Source organism: Melanostigma gelatinosum (assembly GCF_949748355.1).
Source record: "Melanostigma gelatinosum genome assembly, chromosome: 1".
Lineage (NCBI taxonomy): Eukaryota > Metazoa > Chordata > Actinopteri > Perciformes > Zoarcidae > Melanostigma > Melanostigma gelatinosum.
The window spans coordinates 7608478-7625886 of record NC_136634.1 but is presented as its reverse complement, the minus strand read 5'-3'; the positions used below and the strand labels follow the sequence as shown (position 1 = coordinate 7625886).

The 17409-nt window shown below is 42.8% G+C and overlaps 1 protein-coding gene across 1 annotated transcript in view; it reads left to right on the top strand.

Annotated features, from left to right (window-relative positions):
* LOC306776702 (PDZ domain-containing RING finger protein 4) overlaps positions 1-15531 on the top strand; it is a gene marked incomplete at its 5' end in the record, with an annotated part of 44144 nt that extends 28613 nt beyond the window's left edge. The window contains 6 exons of the mRNA XM_079267495.1: positions 1532-1634; positions 7164-7262; positions 10112-10174; positions 11462-11563; positions 12384-12512; positions 13565-15531. Coding sequence (XP_079123621.1) covers positions 1532-1634; positions 7164-7262; positions 10112-10174; positions 11462-11563; positions 12384-12512; positions 13565-15031 — 1963 coding nt within the window. The 3' untranslated portion in view covers positions 15032-15531. The remainder of the gene's footprint in view (positions 1-1531; positions 1635-7163; positions 7263-10111; positions 10175-11461; positions 11564-12383; positions 12513-13564) is intronic.
* Between the last annotated feature and the right edge of the window lie 1878 nt (positions 15532-17409).

Sequence of the window (17409 nt, the reverse complement as noted above, 5' to 3'; positions counted from 1 at the left end):
ACACGTGGGTTACTTTGTGTGCAAAGTGACTCAAAACAACAGTGTGTGTGTGTGTGTGTGTGTGTGTGTGTGTGTGTGGTATCACACCTCATCTGGATGCTGGGAAGTGAAACACCTCAAAGACATGATTTTATTGTTTATGTGGGAGGAAGGCATAAAAATATGCACAAAATTCATCTTGAGAGTTTTAAGTATCAGCTAGAGGTTTTCCTGGAGAACAACAAAAGGAACAGGGTTCATTATTTCCTCTTCTGGCATTTTAGTTTATATTCTCCATCTCAAAGGAGGAGTAAACTGAGAACAAGAAAAGTTTAGCATCAAGGAATATCTGGGTTTCACCTCTTGGGAATGAAAAAATGAGACGATGGCAACGCAGGAGCTTCAGAGCACAGAACAGGGAAGTCAAGAAGGTCTTGACAATCATAAACATCTTGTATTCTTTAAGTATCTGTTGCCATTTGTTATTGTAGACTTGCTTTGATTATTGCTTGCCTAGACGGTCATTACAAAAACCTTATAAAAAACATTAAAAAACGTGTTATTGTCAGTGTTGCACGCTAGAGTTGAAGTGCTGTATACATGACCTGATCAAAATCATCGGCACACCTATATATCTCACTCAATATCACCATACAATCCCCCACGGGGCCTTCTTGCCATAATTGGAGCTGCTTGGCGTATCCATTTTGACTCATTGAGAGTTTACAAGGTGATTAAAGCAAATGGGCTAATAAAAAGCCAGGCAACACGTGCATCGTGTGCTCGCAGGCTACTCACAGCCCCAGGCCGAGCCCAAATGTAATCAATGTGTCCCATAAAACTCACATTTTCTTCTCCTCATCTGAGATCAGGTGCACAATCCAATATACAGCAGCTTTTATTGATGTAACAAACGTTTGTCACTCCTATTTTTGAGGCTAGATTGTAAATTTGTAATGATGTTTTTGCACCTTCTGCCAAATGTTGTATTTGTAATATCGAAGCATCACAGTATACACCAGTCTGGTTTTGTGACTGGAAGATTGTTTGAGACAGTTTTACAGTGCTGGGTAATCCGAGAGTCAGACAGCCCCTGAACACATCACTCAACGTGTTCAACAGAGTCTCTTTCTGAAGTTTTTTTTTTTTTGGTCCACCGTGATTATCTAGTGTGGCACTGAAGCTGCTCATCGTGTTAGGCCCTCACAATGCTGTCTTGTTCAGTGACTCAGGGAAGCATAATAGAGTTACATTGTACAATGTGGGGGGTTTTGTCTGTCAGGAGTAGGAAGCAAATTATGTGGATATGCTGTTATTAACAAGGGGCTGTATTTTCATCACACACACACTCCAGCGGCACTGAAAGCCCTTGACAAATCCTTTATTCGTCCAATTCCAGCAAAGGCGAAGGGAATCCTGTCACTTAGAGGTATTGAATGCATTTGAAAGTAACGCCCAACTCACCTCCTCTTTCTGCCTCACTCCCCGTCTGTCTTTCCCTCTTTTTCTTCCTCTGCCTGTCTCTCCCCCCCCCCCCCCCCCCCCCCGACAGCTGTCATTCTCTTCATACAATGGACCAGGATTACTATGAAGGGACGGGCTACCTCTCCCCCGTTCCAGCTGACGGAGAGAGGACAGACGAGTTTGAGTATGAGGTAGGAATCACACTTGAAACCACTGATTACTAAAAACCTCACCGACTCAATTGGCATATGGCTTATATTATCGGTTCATTTAATCTATTGGTACAAACGTGGCAGTACCGAAATACCAAAGATGGAAAGAGAAATAGTGTTGTCACATGATATAGTTTGTACACCAGAAAGCACGGAGAAGTTTATATGTCGACTGTAAATGTAAGCTTACTGCATATCATCAATGAAAACACCTACTGCGCTGGAGTGGCTTAATGGTTCTGGGTTAAGGTTACAATATGAGTAGTGGCCAATAATAATGTTATGGATATTGGACTCAAAAGTCCAGTATCAGTTGGGCTTTACTGCTAACAAACAAGTTCAGTGATGAATTGCTGAAATTTAGCACCGAGTTGCACCCTTGTGTACAAAAGCAAACACACATATGACTTCTCCAGTACGTGGACACACACTCCATATTTAATGATGCTTAGCAATTAGTGGAAGGTCCCAAACACTAATTGACTCCGCAGGCAGATCCCAGGGGGACAGTAGTGGCGGATGATGAGGCACATTGCAGGCAGCTTGACAAAAAGCCTCTGCTTCCATTGGAAATGATGAGACGCCTCCATGTTTTCACTTTTTGTCTACAAGTCAAACAGAGAAAGTCGAAAACCTTCAAACAGCGACGTCGTTACCTGAGACTCACTAATTGTTTTCACAACTCTGGAAGGAAACAGCGAGTGGCTGTGACTGTGAGCTTGTTCAGATCCAATTAAAGTGAAGTGTGCATGGTAGGTGCTAGTAAGAAAAAAACAAATATAGAAACACATTTCTTTGCTTCTGTATCCTTACCGGAGTGTAAGTAACAGGAGCAGTTGGGTAGGTGATGGTTCGAAGGCTGTTGATCTCTGACACATACAGATGGATACTGATGAACAGATTCAGGTGTGACGGGAAGAAACAAACAGACTTCGTCTCCGCTCTCTACTTGGTCCAATATCCTTTTATTTCCGAGCCATTGAGGTGCAAGCATATCGCCAGCGAGGGCCCCCGACTGGTCTGATGTATGATGATTGCGCCCCCCTCCCTCATCATATTTGCTTCATTTGAATTTGTTCTGAATGCTTCCACCCACTGAGCTTAAGCTGTTTCTTCACATCCTAAAGAGATTTGTGCACCCGCTTGAATCCCAGTGTCAAATCGGAACAAATATAATATATTAAAGCCTCTCTTTATGCCTCATCGCTATTAACAAATCCTATTATTTTGTGTATGCTTTGTGGCCTGCAGCGTTCTTTTATTTCATGCTCTGTGAGTTAGATATCGAGCTAATGCGACCCTACTTACTGTATGTCAACTGAAAACGCTGCGAGGGGGACGTAGGCAAAAGCTGAAAAGCCACTTTCAGAGTCGACCTGATCCCTCACTCCCCGCTGAAGGAGACGAAAGAGAATAAAGGAAAGACATTTCTTTAAATGACCTTTTAGTTTGAGATGAAAACGCACAGTGCGTGAGAGCCGTTTGCCACCACATCACAGAGAAACCATCTAAATCTAGTTCACCTTTCTAAAACACCAGGGCGTTGATGTTTCTGTTTGGGGTAATCAACATGTGAGAGTCGTAGTTGATGAGGTGGCGATATGCCAGATGCCACCACAGAAAAGCACATTCATACTACACTGTATATTTTAAAGCTGTTTTGGCTCGCGATAACTCTTATTTTTCCTGTAGTAAATAGATTAACGGCCACAGGATACACCACGGCTGTTTTCAGCTAAACCGGTTTGATGGATCCTCTGGATGCCACCTGCAGAAACACCAAAACGCAGTCAAAGTTACCAACCAGCTGATGAAAAGTGGAGCATTTAGCAGTTAAAGAGGCAGACATGTTGCCGTTTACAGCTTGTTGTGCTGTCCCTAGCAAAAAAGTGAATGCAGGTTTATGGAGCAGGGTTACTGGTGGTGCTCTACGGCTGGTGATTAAAATGTAACTGGAGTACAAGTTTAGAGAAACTCAGTTAGCGCAGCTAGACCCGTGTACTCAGTAACATAAATGAGTGAACGAGGTTTTTACAAGAGCACATGTTCATGAAAGACTGCAGACGGGGAGAGTATCGCTGTCCTTTCTATGTAGCGAGATGAAAGGAAGCACCACATTTGCATCCAAAGTAATTAAATCCAACCAACTCCGAGTCTAACTGAAATGACAATAGACCGATCTGTGAAGGAACATTTCCACAGTTTGAACATTTGACTACCTGTGAAAGTCATTTTCAATTTCAGTCTGTGGCTACAGAATCGTATACACGGTCAGTAAGGCTGCATAGATTTAAAATATGTTCAGGGGAAGTGGGTCAAGAAATCTCATTAGGGACTGGTTTTACATTGACCAAGTTACCTCAGTTCATGTAAATCATTCTCCAATTTCCCACCATATGCTGATTTTTTTATTTTTTTTCCCCAGCAACCTTTAATTCTGTACTGTATGTGTTCAATAGGGACTGACCGTCGTATTCCACCGTAACATTGTTGGCTTAAATAAACACAGGCCGTGTCTGAATTTCACACAGAAACATCACACATTTTCTACAAACCCTTGATGTGAATGCAGCCACAACACCACGTTAGTAACCATTCCTTTGATTCGTTTCGGTGAGTTCTGAAGAAGCAAAGTACTCCAAGCTCGGAGATAGTCTCCCCTCTTCTCCTGCCAGTGGTAGCCATCCATGCATTTGCGACTGCTTTTTCAATTACTGGTAATCAAAGGCGGGATTATTATGACAGCATCCAATGTGCTTTGATGGTGGGCGGCAATCTTCCCCTAATCACGCCATCGCAGTCCTTAATTTACCGTCAGCCCTCGTCCCCGTGCCATGCTGCAATCACCTGCCTGAGAGCTCGCCTGCAAAATGGACGGGAAAAAAATCAAAAGGCAAGAGGAGAGATGGAGATTGGTGAATGCACTTTTGATGGATCAGGAGACAACCTCCTTTTACTGAGGCATCCGAGTGTGAGTGGGTGTGTTTTATTTACACGATTTTGTCTTTGAAACAAGAAAGCAAAGGAGAACATCTGGTAAAGAAAAAGGGTGAAATAAGTCTGCTGCACATAGTTAAACAATCTCACAGGGTTGATGTTTCATCCAACATGCAGTAATTGTAGCAATCTATCTTCTCTGATCATTTAGCCACAGGTCTACTGCACTATATCTAGCCATTAATTAGTCAGAAGTAACTTTAGGCTCAGTTCCACAGAGCCACAGAGAGATGATGTACTACCTGCTCACACCTCTGCTATGCCTCCACCTCAGCAATTCATTTCTGTGGTTTATTTTTAGACAGATGTCTCCAAGACATTGCTAGGGATTTCAATATTTCTCACGGTTATCCGACAACTTCTCACATCATATTAGCACGCAAGATGTGCGCCGTCACCATTACCTCCATGACTGCTTCGTTGCATCAGATGTGCCGCTTTAAAATCTCTACCAACAAAAATGGTGATCAGCACCAGAACTTCTCACCCTTTTCGCGTTGTGTCCTTACTTAGCAGCCGGGATTTGAAGTTGTCATCGTCGCTTCTGAGACGGTCAATTAAAGATCTGAGCTCTCCGTCAGGTGTAGGCTGTCGGGAAAGATCAAACGACAAAGCTCAGATGATGTCATTTTACTTCAGCTCTTTTTCACTGTCTGTGTGAATATGTGTGTGCTCTGCTGAACACACTTGTGTGTAAGCATGGGGATTGCATAGGGATGGAGGAACTACTTTTTTAGTGTATGAGCGAGTATGGAAGTGTGTGTAGCCCCAGCCACAGCAGCTCCCTGGTCCAAAAACACCTCAACAGTCTGTCGATGTGTGAGAAAAGCAGAGGCAGAGAAGTGTAGAATGAAAGTAGTGACAGGGGAGAAGGAGGAAATGGGAATTGAGCCTAAAGATGTTTGTGTGTGAGAGGAAGTGGGGGGTTATAAACAGCTTTGGAGGGGTAGCCAGAGGCAGCAGGTGGCGACTCTCAGGCAGCGGTATTGGCCTTTTCTCCATCTTCCCCTCATCTATGCCTGGTCAGACTTCACCGCCCACCTTGTCCCATTGCCAAAGCCACATCTGACACGTGTAAGCAGCCAACCCACACTTGTCACAGAGGAAATGAATCTCTGTTTCTATGTGAGGCCCCTCTGAGCCCCACCAGAACCATCACAGCCGCCTCCATCCTGCTCTCCGCTCAACCACCTCGCTGCTGCTGCTGCTGCTGCTGCTGAGCGTTGGTGTGTTTCTGCTCTAATGAAGACCTTGGGAGGCGAGGCCATTTCACACTTGATTCCCTCCAACACCCTTGATATGTTTCCGCATTTAGAGACTGGGCACAGGCTTGTGCTGTTTGGTGTTTGGCTGCACCTCTGTTGTGGGAAACCCAGAGTGAAAAGTGCTTTATGTACATGAACTGCAAGTTTGGGGAAAATTGGAACTTGTGTTTGGTTCCATCTTCACAACGTGCTTACTCACTCAAGTTCCAGAAATCTCACTTTCTGTTATGAACTTAAATTAAGAATTCATGTTGACGCCGGGGTACGTTGCTGTGTTCCAAGAGGCTCGTGGTAAATGTTACGACCACTGATTTGTAAGTCAATAGTTTGTTGATTTCTACCCGAGGGAAGATGAGGAATACAGGAGCACTGCAGCAAATATGTACATCCCGTAGCATTAGCATAATTTATTTATAGTCTAATATTCGACAACATGGCAAAGGCTTGAAAGAAAAACACTTGAGGTCCTCTGGCATTTATCAAAGCCCCCACTGATCAAACTCTGAGCTGAGAATGTCTTTCATGATCAAACACTTTCAGACTCAAAAACCTCAGACGGGAGTTGGCAATCCAGACTCAATAAGCATCTTAAAAACAAGTCAGATTGTGTGCTGAAACTTGAAGAACATTGTTATTTGATCTTCAGTGGCGCAGAAACGTGGTCGTTGTGTAGCCATTGTTGTGCGTCAAGATTCATGATAAGTGTATAGAATATCTTTCAAGTGTCCGATCAGTTTCTGCTTCTTCATTAAAGGTTACAGAGGTCCTCTCTGTTAGCAAAACAATATCATAAAATGGACATTGAAAAACTGGACAAACCCCATCTCCTAAGGAAGGTTGTGTGATGTGATCAACAACTCCTGAACAGCTGCTAAATGGACCTTGTGGTTGCCTTTGCGTCAGGGTCAGTCGGTGCACCTCTAGTTCAGACTGAAATGTCTCGGCAGCTATTAGATGGATTGCCATGAAATTTGGCAAAGACGTTCATGCCCCCTTCAACTAATGGCATCCCCATCAGCTTCAGGTATACTTTGTTTAGTGCTAGCTGGTACATTTTAGCATGCTGGCGTGCTAAAATAAGATGTTGAACACAGTCAACCTTATACCTGGTAAACATCAGCATGTTCGCATCCCCATAGTTAGCATCAGACAATGTAATTTAGCTCAAAGCACTGCCAGTCTGTAGAGTCTAAGTTGTGTTCGTGTTGTTGTTACATGTCCTGTGTCTTCCCTCTTATCGACATAGGAAGTGGAATTATGTCGACTCAACAGCCAAGAGAAGTTGGGACTAACTCTGTGCTACAGAACAGATGAAGAGGAGGACGTAGCCATCTATGTCAGTGAGGTGAGTAGATAACGTCCCCTTCGAGATTGTACACTCGAATGACTTGCATCTCCAACTTGGTTTGGCACGAAGAAGCATTAACTTTTCACTCTCAAGTTTTTCATTTGAGAACTCTCTAAACAGAATCGCCTCTGTTTCATCTTTCCCTGCTATGCTTTGCTGCTGGAGATACTGTGAAAAAACCTGCAACATCAATGTATCCATCTCCTGCTAGCTATTGTTTTTGCCAAAGTTAGGACTGCCAGCTGAATGAAATGAAATATGAATACTCTTGGGGCCAAAGGTATATGCATATTCTACAGACTTCTTCAGATTTCAGTTCTTTGAAGTCTCACATTTACATATCATACACTGTTGTAGAAACAGAGAGTTACCTTGGCTAGATTAGAGTGCCTCAGTATGCCTAAACAACTGAGAAAGCTACACTTCCAAGACTAAATCAATTATGACATTTAATATTCATCTTCCAATTTATGATTTACTTAAGTATTCACGCCAGCAAAGCAGGTTTTTTTCTATTAGGTACAGCAATTAAAATTCAACCCTTTCATCAAGTACAAATGACATTGTTGGACAGTTTGGCAATGTTCTAACTGCAGAACGACACTGTCAGTTCTAAATATGAAATGACTGCCATGGCAGATAATAAACAAACACTTTCAGGTCTTGTTGTTGTTGTGATGTGCACGTTAGCTAAATTTACTCTTGCATCCATTTATCTCCCACTTGTTGGAAGCATACAAAAAATACTGTATTCCATTCTGCTCAACTTTCTCTCCGGTTCGTTTGAAGTTGAGTCGGACCCTGCGAGGTGTTCGCTTTGAGAGCTGAGCAGAATATAAATCACTGCGGTCCGTGACTCCTGGCAGCATCCTTAAGCGTTCGTTCTGCAAAAAAAAGTAGGGCTAAGAGGTGTGTGCTGCATTTCGATGAGGTGGCTGAATGTCACTGTATACAGGATGTGTTCGAGAAGGCGCTGCTCTGATCTCGCATAAGTAGAGGGAGCACGTCAACGTGGAGTTAAGAACAATGCAAGGTCATTTTACAACAAGCTTCATTTCCCAACTTTGTAGCGCTTGATGAATGGCCACATTGTCTTTTACACCAACGTCAGTTCAATTTATCTCCCTTTGTTTCCGTTGTACCTCACAGCACAGTGGTTAAATAATTCAGAAGAACAAGAGCTGAAAGGTACATTTCCTTAGGTTCATCCATTTTCTATACCTGTTTAATTCTGTTTCGGTGCAAATTGGGCTGCAGTCTGTCCCAGCATGTATAGGGCAAAAAGGCAGAGTCTATCCTGGACAGGTCACCAGTCTTGTCTACCGCAGGGCCAACGGGCAAAATCATTCACACTGATGGGACAATTCAGAGTGCTCTGTTCATCCTCACCCTCCTTTTCTTTAGTTGTCCTCCAGATTGTTTTAAACTAAACAGAAAGCACCAAAGCTGAGAGTCGAACGAAGACGTAACCGAAGCCGTTTTGCCACTCGCAATGAGGTCTTCAACATTAAATAGAATTTGTTGAGTTCGAGAGCCTCTTAAACTGTGGGAGACCAGCCTTTCCAAAGAGTCAGTCGGTTTCAATTATAAACAAAAGTATTGAATACTTCTGAAGCTAAAACAGTCGCATAGTGAAGTACATTATCTACAGTTACATCGAATATGACCCGCTCACCCCGAAAGCGTTACACCCACACAGTGGAACCGGAGCAAGAGGCCGGAAGTTCTTTCTCCCCCGCCTTACATAGTTGAAAAACATCCCACAAAGTTCCTATTGGCTAAATCCAGCTGGCTCCTCCTTCTCGCAGGACCCTCGCACGGGCATGACCAGTAATTGCCTGTCTAGAAATCTATCTGTCCCTTACTTCTTCTAAATATACTCAATGACTGTCTTTTATGGCTTAACACTTCTATGATAAACATTCTATGTAAAAGATAAGAATTTGCAACTTTTGGCAAAAGCTTCACACAGATATGAAGGCGCTACAAATTCTACTAAGATACACTTCTAGCTACTAATCCTAAAACACTTCTACAATTATGATTATTCTAATTATGTATTTCCAAAACACTTCTAAATATGACTAATTATGAATTCTTAATTATGAATCATCAACACTTCTATTGTAATTTCTTAAAACACACTTCTACACTCAAATTTCCTACAATTCCTTAATTTATCTGTATTTCAGTTTCCAGTTTGTTGTCGGTCTCTCGGGGTTTGGGTTCTCTCCCCATAACTGCAGAAAGATTACATTCAATTTCCTCAGTTCCCTCCATTTCTGTCCAGTGACTTTCCTCCCAGTTTAATGAGTGTCCCTCTGTGTAGGAGTGGACGATCATGAAGATGGAGTACCACAGCACCTCACCATCTCCAGGAATCCCGCCCGTTAGGATAAAGTGAAGCCAATGGCCCCAGACACCGATTGATTGGCCGATGAAAGAGTGTACCGCCCTCCTGTCCACAGGCATTATTTACAGGAGAAGCATGTACATCATGTGTTGAGGCGCAGTTACAGGCTGTAAATGCTGTATACAGAGTTTGGTGCTATATTACAACTAAGGCGGGGAACAATGGAGGTTTTAAGTGATACAGGTGATGCTCAGAGTTAATGGCTTTGAAAACTGACCAGGCAGCTGCAGGAACGCCATTTGACATCTAAGATCTTCCCATGTTGGCATACCTGTTGTTTACTGCTCACATTAATAACAACAGTCCCGACATGTCTAGCTGGGTGATATCTACATAATGAGTTGAAGCGTTTTCTTTTTAGGCGCTCCTTGATTCTCTTTAATGAAGGCTAAAAGTGTTTAAGAGGCATATTTTGTTCCTTCTACCGTCACAGATCAGTCCAAACAGCATCGCTGCCAGAGATGGACGCATCCGAGAGGGGGATCGCATTTTACAGGTACAGCAGCTCTCTCTCTCTCTCTCTCTCTCTCTCTCTCTCTCTCTCTCTCTCTCTCTCTCTCTCTCTCTGTCTCTGTCTCTGTCTCTCTGTCTCCTTCCACACCAGCTTTTCATTAGATTCAATCTATAACGTTATTAAATTGTTATGACAAACAATTGCCCATTCTGGAGTCAGAGCAACATTCGCATTTATTTGGAGCAGTGTGTTTAGCCACCTGAGGAATACAAGTCTAACATTCACTGTATTTTAAGCCATGTTTTGGTCACCACCATCTCTTGAAGGAAATATAAGGCTATATAGCTTGCTAGATGCTAACAATTTTCGACACGTAGCATAGCACTCTTCCCTACCTTCCCAGGTCCATCAGAGCCTTTTCACCGCGCACAGTTGCCTGCTGCTGCTGCTGGAAACATGAGTGATGAGAGTTTGCAGGTCCAGAAAACCAGTAGAGCTTGGTGGAACAGCAGAGTTGGGTGATGTGGGTTTGTCACCAGAACATCCTTCAGATTACACATCATGTGATCTATTTCTAACATAAAGACTATTGATTAGTGTATCTTTGGCTGCAGATTAGCAATTGAAAGTACCGGTAGTGTACCGGGATTGGTCATTTTATCAACACAAATAGGCAATGAACTATTCTAACATAAGTGAAGGTCTATACATTGAGGAACACAGTAGTATGCTATGGAGAGAATGTATTTTCATCGATACAGTAGAACAAGAGGGGAAATGGGATGTGCAAGTAATTATTTGATGCGTGGGGCAGATGCAGAAGCACTGTTTAATTCTAATTGTCGACCGGTGTCTACCATGTGTTGTGTGTGTGTGTGTGTGTGAGGCAGACCAGTACTCTGGCACTATTATCCACCAGTGACAGGGCCATTACTCTGCCTGCAAAAAGATGGACGCCCCCTGTCAGTGGGCAGTTAATTGTACGGCGAGATGCATGTGCGCTGCCGGATACTTTGGTGAACACAACAGCTCTGTCGGCCCTCGGCCACTGTCCCATTCATAATCACTGCTGGGTCCTGCTTCATATTAGAGAGCATCACAGAGTGTTTCCCCAGGAAAAAAAGGCATTATTCTGTTGTGCCACTTTTATTGTGGTACTTTGTTTTTCTTCAGGGTCTTTGTATTGGAGAGAATTAATTCTGTCCCTGTGTGTGTGGATATATATGTGCCTGTGTTCAAATATTTTTATTTGTGTATCCAATACATGTTTGCTCGCTTGTATCCGACTTAATAGTGAGTGTGCTAATCGCGTTTGTATGTCATCCTCAGATTAATGGCCAGGACGTACAAGACAGAGAGGAAGCAATGGCAGCACTCTCCAACGACGAGAGTAGGAACATCGTACTGCTGGTTGCCAGACCGGAGATGCAGGTTAGAAATGACCGCGCTGATATACTGTATCTTTCTTTGCCATTGACTAAAACACCTACTGTTGGCCTAGCATGGGTAAAGAAAGAACAGCAAGCATAGATTACAGCCCTGAGGGTTTTGTCATTTACATTATATTTGCTCAGAGTAAACCTTTGCAATCTGGGGGAGCCAACCCTCCCCTCCACCAAAAACCACTCCAAGTGGAAGCCACCACTGAGACACCTCATCATGTTTTATTTTTATGTAGCGCCACTGTAATTGACTTCCAACGGTAAGCCATAAAAGCTAATGGCATGCTAATGTGGAGTGAGTTCAGGCCCAAGGCCGATGGCGAATAAGTGAAGGGACTCTGCCGCAGTGCAGATGAGCTAGGAGCAGTAGTCGACTCTTTGTAATTAAATGTGTCCCTCAGTAGTAAATTTGATGTCTTCAGATATGGATCCCATTTGGCTCACATCGAGCAGACAAACAGATGATGGATGGTTTAGAGCAGATAGGTCAAAGGTGGCAGTCTGATGTCCATTCAATTGTATTGGCTTGATTTTAAGATCACAATGTATGTTTTAAAGATGAGGGGTGAGGTTTTGTTGGTTAAGACATAGGCAGCAGCATATCAGTCAAACGCCACATCATATCGATGCTAGCTGTGCCTTATTTCAAAACCATGCCTGCTGGGTCCCATTTGGAACACCTAACTAAAGTATTTTTTTTTTGAGACATCATGTAGCCCCAAGCTTTAGCTCTTGACAAATAACACCAGCCCCTCTCTCGCTCTCGCTCTCTCTCTCCACATATGCTTTCCTTCTTCATTCACCATTAGCTGGAGGAGGCCTGGCTGGATGATGAGCACAGCGAGTTCCTGGAGCAGCTGAAGATGGAAATGTTAGAGGAACAACAGAGAGAGGAGATGGAATTGGCTGCCCGAGAGGAGGAGCAGGAGAATGAGCAGGTCAGACAGCAGCAAAACATGCTTTGCCTAAGTGGATTAGCGAGTCGATAGCAAAGCATTATTATCTGGCTTTAAGAAACTCTGGAGAGCCCTTTTCATTTTTATGAAAGGGGCTCTATTTGCTCTGTTCAGTAAGAATAGAGCCCCTAAAAGCTGATGAGTCAGAAAGCAATATATGTAAGGTAACCTTTCCCCTGATTGACAGAACATAGTACCCAGTGTGTTATGAATGCCATGCCATCAGACTGAACAATAATTGCTTTCACAGTCAATATTAACCTTAAAATCACTACAGATCCAGCTGGTGGCAGTGATGGAATCAAACTTACACTTTTTTGAAACGGTGAAAGCAAGCTTTGCCCCTTTTGAATTGATTACTACCAAAGCTCCAGAGCCCATGAATGGTGTTGGGGACAGCCCTAAAAATAATAATTATGAATATTTATGGAAGGGGACTGTTGAACCATTTCAATTCCAAACATCAGCAATCAGAACTTTAAATTCTGGTTTGTCGGGAGAATGGCGTGCTCCAATAATCCACTTCCATGGAACTTCAAAGACATGGCGGGGAGGAAACGATCCCTGAAGTGAAAGAGCTGTATAATCGAGTGACGCACAACGGCATATGTAATCCTTCAGGAGAATGCAGAGCAGGGTTGCACTTCGTGAACTCTTAAATGCTGTAGTTCTGGGGACTTTTTGTTGTTTTCTGTCCTCATTTCATAAAAAGGATGCCAAAATAGAAAACACCAGAGTGCCATTCAAAGTTCATTACCATATATAACATTTGTAAATATGTTTGATCAATTAAAGCTCATTTTCAAGCATACTTGAAATGAATACTTGATATGATTTGAAATAATCAAAACAGGCTAACATACAGATAACAAGTTTCCAGCGTCTATCTAATGAATTCAAACTGAAAATACTCTTTAAAAGTGTCCTCATGTGGATCATTATAAGAAAGAAATCATAAGTATCATGATTCTGCAAGTGTTGAGTGTTCTATACATCAATAACGATTTCAGGATGGTCTTGTTCATTGTTTTCAGAGAGCAGAAGATGACAAGCCCACCTGCTCCACACTCCCCCATCATAAGGATAGCGTACTGAGTATAAACGACAGAATGGAGAGCTCTGAGCATAATGTCCTGGCACACATCCAGAGACGTTTGTCCCAGTGCCTGAGAGACAATCTGGAGACACACAATATCACCGGCTCCACGCGGCTGGAGGACAAAGAGGACGAGGACGACGATGAGATGGAGGGTGATCGATTCCAGCAGCTCTTGGAGCTGAAGTGTCAGATACGCAACAGCGGCGAGTACGACCTGTTCTACAGCCACCGCAGCACCATCGAGTGCAGCATTGGGGAGCAGGGCGGCGTCCAGCATGAGCTACGAATGCTCAACGAGGAGCTGCGCAGCATCGAAATAGAATGTCAGAACATCATGCAGGCCCATAACCTCCGTAAAGGCCAGCAGTCTCCCTCCGCGGGCCACACTGCACCCTCAACCAAAAACCAAAGCCTTCATCGAAGTGACCCCACGAGGGGCAAGCTGACTGACATTAATGGGAGGCTGGAGAAATCTGACAAGGACAGCTCCAGTGCCTATAACACGGCGGAAAGTTCACGAAGCACCCCTCTGGCAATGGACCGCTCCCCGGAGCACTCACTCCAGAGAATGGTCAGCCTTACCAACCAGAGGAACCTGTGCAGCGGCCTTGCCACTGGCCCTTCTCTTAGCCCAAGCCCCATCCCGGCATGCCGTGCTCTAGTCCCAGGGAAAAGAAGCAGCCCCGACCACAGCAATCCGTCTGAGTCAACAACTCAGGCTGAGGAGGAGAGCAGAGGGGAATTAAAGCCACTTGCCTCCCACATTCCTTACTTCTCTCCATCGCACAGTTCCCAGCAGAGGCAGGTCAATATCCCAGCACATGCCCGCCACTACCAGAGCTACATGCAGCTGATCCAGCAGCGCTCAGCTGTGGAGTACGCTCAGAGCCAGCTCAGCCTGCTCAGTGTTTGTAAAGAGCCTCAGAGGCCCATTGATGAGCCCAAGATGGAGTGGAAGGTCAAGATCCGCAGCGACGGCACACGCTACATCACCAAGAGGCCTGTGAGAGACAAGATCCTGAGGGAGCGAGCCCTAAAGATTAAAGAAGAGCGTAGTGGGGGAATGACCACGGATGATGATGCAATGAGTGAAATGAAGATGGGGAGGTACTGGAGTAAAGAGGAAAGGAAGCAGCACCTGGTCAGAGCAAAAGAACAGAGGAAAAGGCGAGAGTTCATGCAGCGTAGTCGGCTGGAAAGCTTAAAGGAGAACCCTCAGAGCAGCAGTGAGGGACGCAAGGAGGTCAGCATTATAGAGCTCAGTCAGAAGAAGATGATGAAGAAACGCAACAAGAAGATCCTGGACAACTGGATGACCATCCAGGAGCTGATGACTCATGGTACTAAGGCCCCCGAGGGAGCCAAAGTGCACAATGCCTTCCTATCAGTCACTACTGTATAAAAGAAAAACACACACATTCTACCCCTTGCGGTATAATATACTTGCCTCGTTCAATGTGGCGTTTTTATGAGGACAATAGGAATATTTTTCACACTTTGTAACCCAAAAAGCATTTTGTAAAGAATTTATCAGTGGTGTCATGGCATTTCCTTCATGTTTTTCAGTATGATTTTTCACATCACTCTGCCGGGAAAAAAAGCATTTTTCTATGAAATGATGACGATATAATTATTTTATTACTTCGCTCTTAACATTTTTATCTTTTCAATTCTATTTTCATATTTATGTTGTAACCATATACTCAAATGGTTGTGTGAGCATATTAAGAAAAGTATTTTTCTTTTATGTATTATGTACACTTGCCAATTGCGACACAGAAGGAGCCGGAGGGTTCTCCTGCCTTTCACTTGCTTTTGAATGCTCCTTACATCTGCAGATCGACTTCTCCGTTCAAGCTGAAATCGGTAAATCTCTCAATGTTGTCGAGAGGCAGGTGATGTAATGTTTCAGACTATTGGTGCTTCGACATGGACTAGAAGTCCACTATTCACAAAGTATCACGGTTAACCATACACATAACAGCACATTATAACAGATTAGGTACATTTTACTTCAACAGAGTTAAATAAATAGGTAAGTTAAAATAAGGTACAAATTTCAACTTTAAAAAGGGACAAATGTCTTACATTCCAAATCATAGTGCTGTATAACTTGTTGATGGTAAAAGATTGACCGTAACTACAGCAAGAATGTGTTTAATCCTGAAAGGAATTTGAAATTCATCCAATCACCTGAAAGAGATCACATCCAGTGTGTCACCATATACTGCCATGTCTCTTTTGGGGGAAAGAAATCCTTGAGGTTTTAGATCACTGAGCATTGTAAATGTCAATATGAGCAAAAGGTTCTGGTCAATAACTCAAATGGCTTTTGCTTATGTCTTCTTTTTTTCTTTTTATCGGCTATTTTATAAAAGCATCCGTCAAAAGTTGAATACCTCATGTTCCAATCAAACTCTTCTATGTTGTTTCTGTAATTTGTGAATTTGAGCCACTTCTCTTACAAAGTTACAATAAAACAATAACGAAGTAAACAATACTTCAGAAGCTGCTCCACTGTCATGTCAATGGAAAGACAACTGTGTGGCCACAGGATTCATGTACTATATATATATATATATATATATATATATATATATATATATATATATATATATATATATATTGTACTTACAATATCCTTTGGTGTACAGGAACACAAACGTCCCAAAATAGTCTGACTCATTGCCAGTGCTGCAGCTTTGGGTAAAAATTATTTTGTCTTTGATATTATTTTTGGCTTAATATTTAGAGTTTTTTTCTACATATTCAACAACAGAAGGACCTGCTCATAGCGTTTACACACCAGTATTTTTACATCAACACACACCTTTGCTCAGCCTTAACAGCAACAACTGGATCGATGATACGTTTGTGTAGCAAACTGATTTCATACACAAACAACCTGTCTCTGGATATCTCTGTGCAACAGTGAGGTATTATTCAGCCTTATTCATACATTGTATCATTTAAGTTTTTAAGTACCTGGAATATATCATAAATAACGTATAGCCGTTCCTGAATTCCGTTTGCAGTGACATTAAACATGTGTTGGGATGATTGCCACTGAGCAGGACTCAGAAACACATACGAGATCATTGAACAACTGAACTGGTGAAATGAATGGGTTGCATTTATCAACAGACTTCATAGTCCAGTTACATGTACAGAATACTCATTCTAAATGCCCCATTTTTAACTGACATATTGTACATTTTAAATTTTAAACCGATGTTTGTTTTGAGTCGATGTCGATGGTCTAATTTCGAGTAATGCGTAGTTGGCACATTTGTAGCCGGGTAAAATGTGTGATGATGGTGATCTTTGCAAAAGAAAATAATAAATTATTGTTTTTTGGTAAAACATCGCTCAGGATCATGTTTTTTTGTTTTTTATTGAGACATTTGTGCAATCTGCAGTTGTTACGAGGTGATTGAACTGTATAGGGAACCTTTCAGCCGGGGGATGATGAACCTTGTCCATAAACTTTACACGACACTAAACTCAGATTTCAGCACATAAATATTGTAATTAAGTTATTTTTCTTTGCGGCTGGTGTGTGAACAGTGTGAAATTTAGCAACAGCAACAGTCTGTGCTGTTCCTCTGAGAGACAATGGATAAAGAAGAGAGGTGGTGTTTGGAAATAGTGCCGGCGGAAAAGTTAACGGTGCAAACGACCGTAACACAACTACATCAAGTCACTGACCAGTCTGGTGAAATAACACAAAATGACTTGTTCACTGAACACGTTCGCCACAGATATCTCCTTAAGACTGAC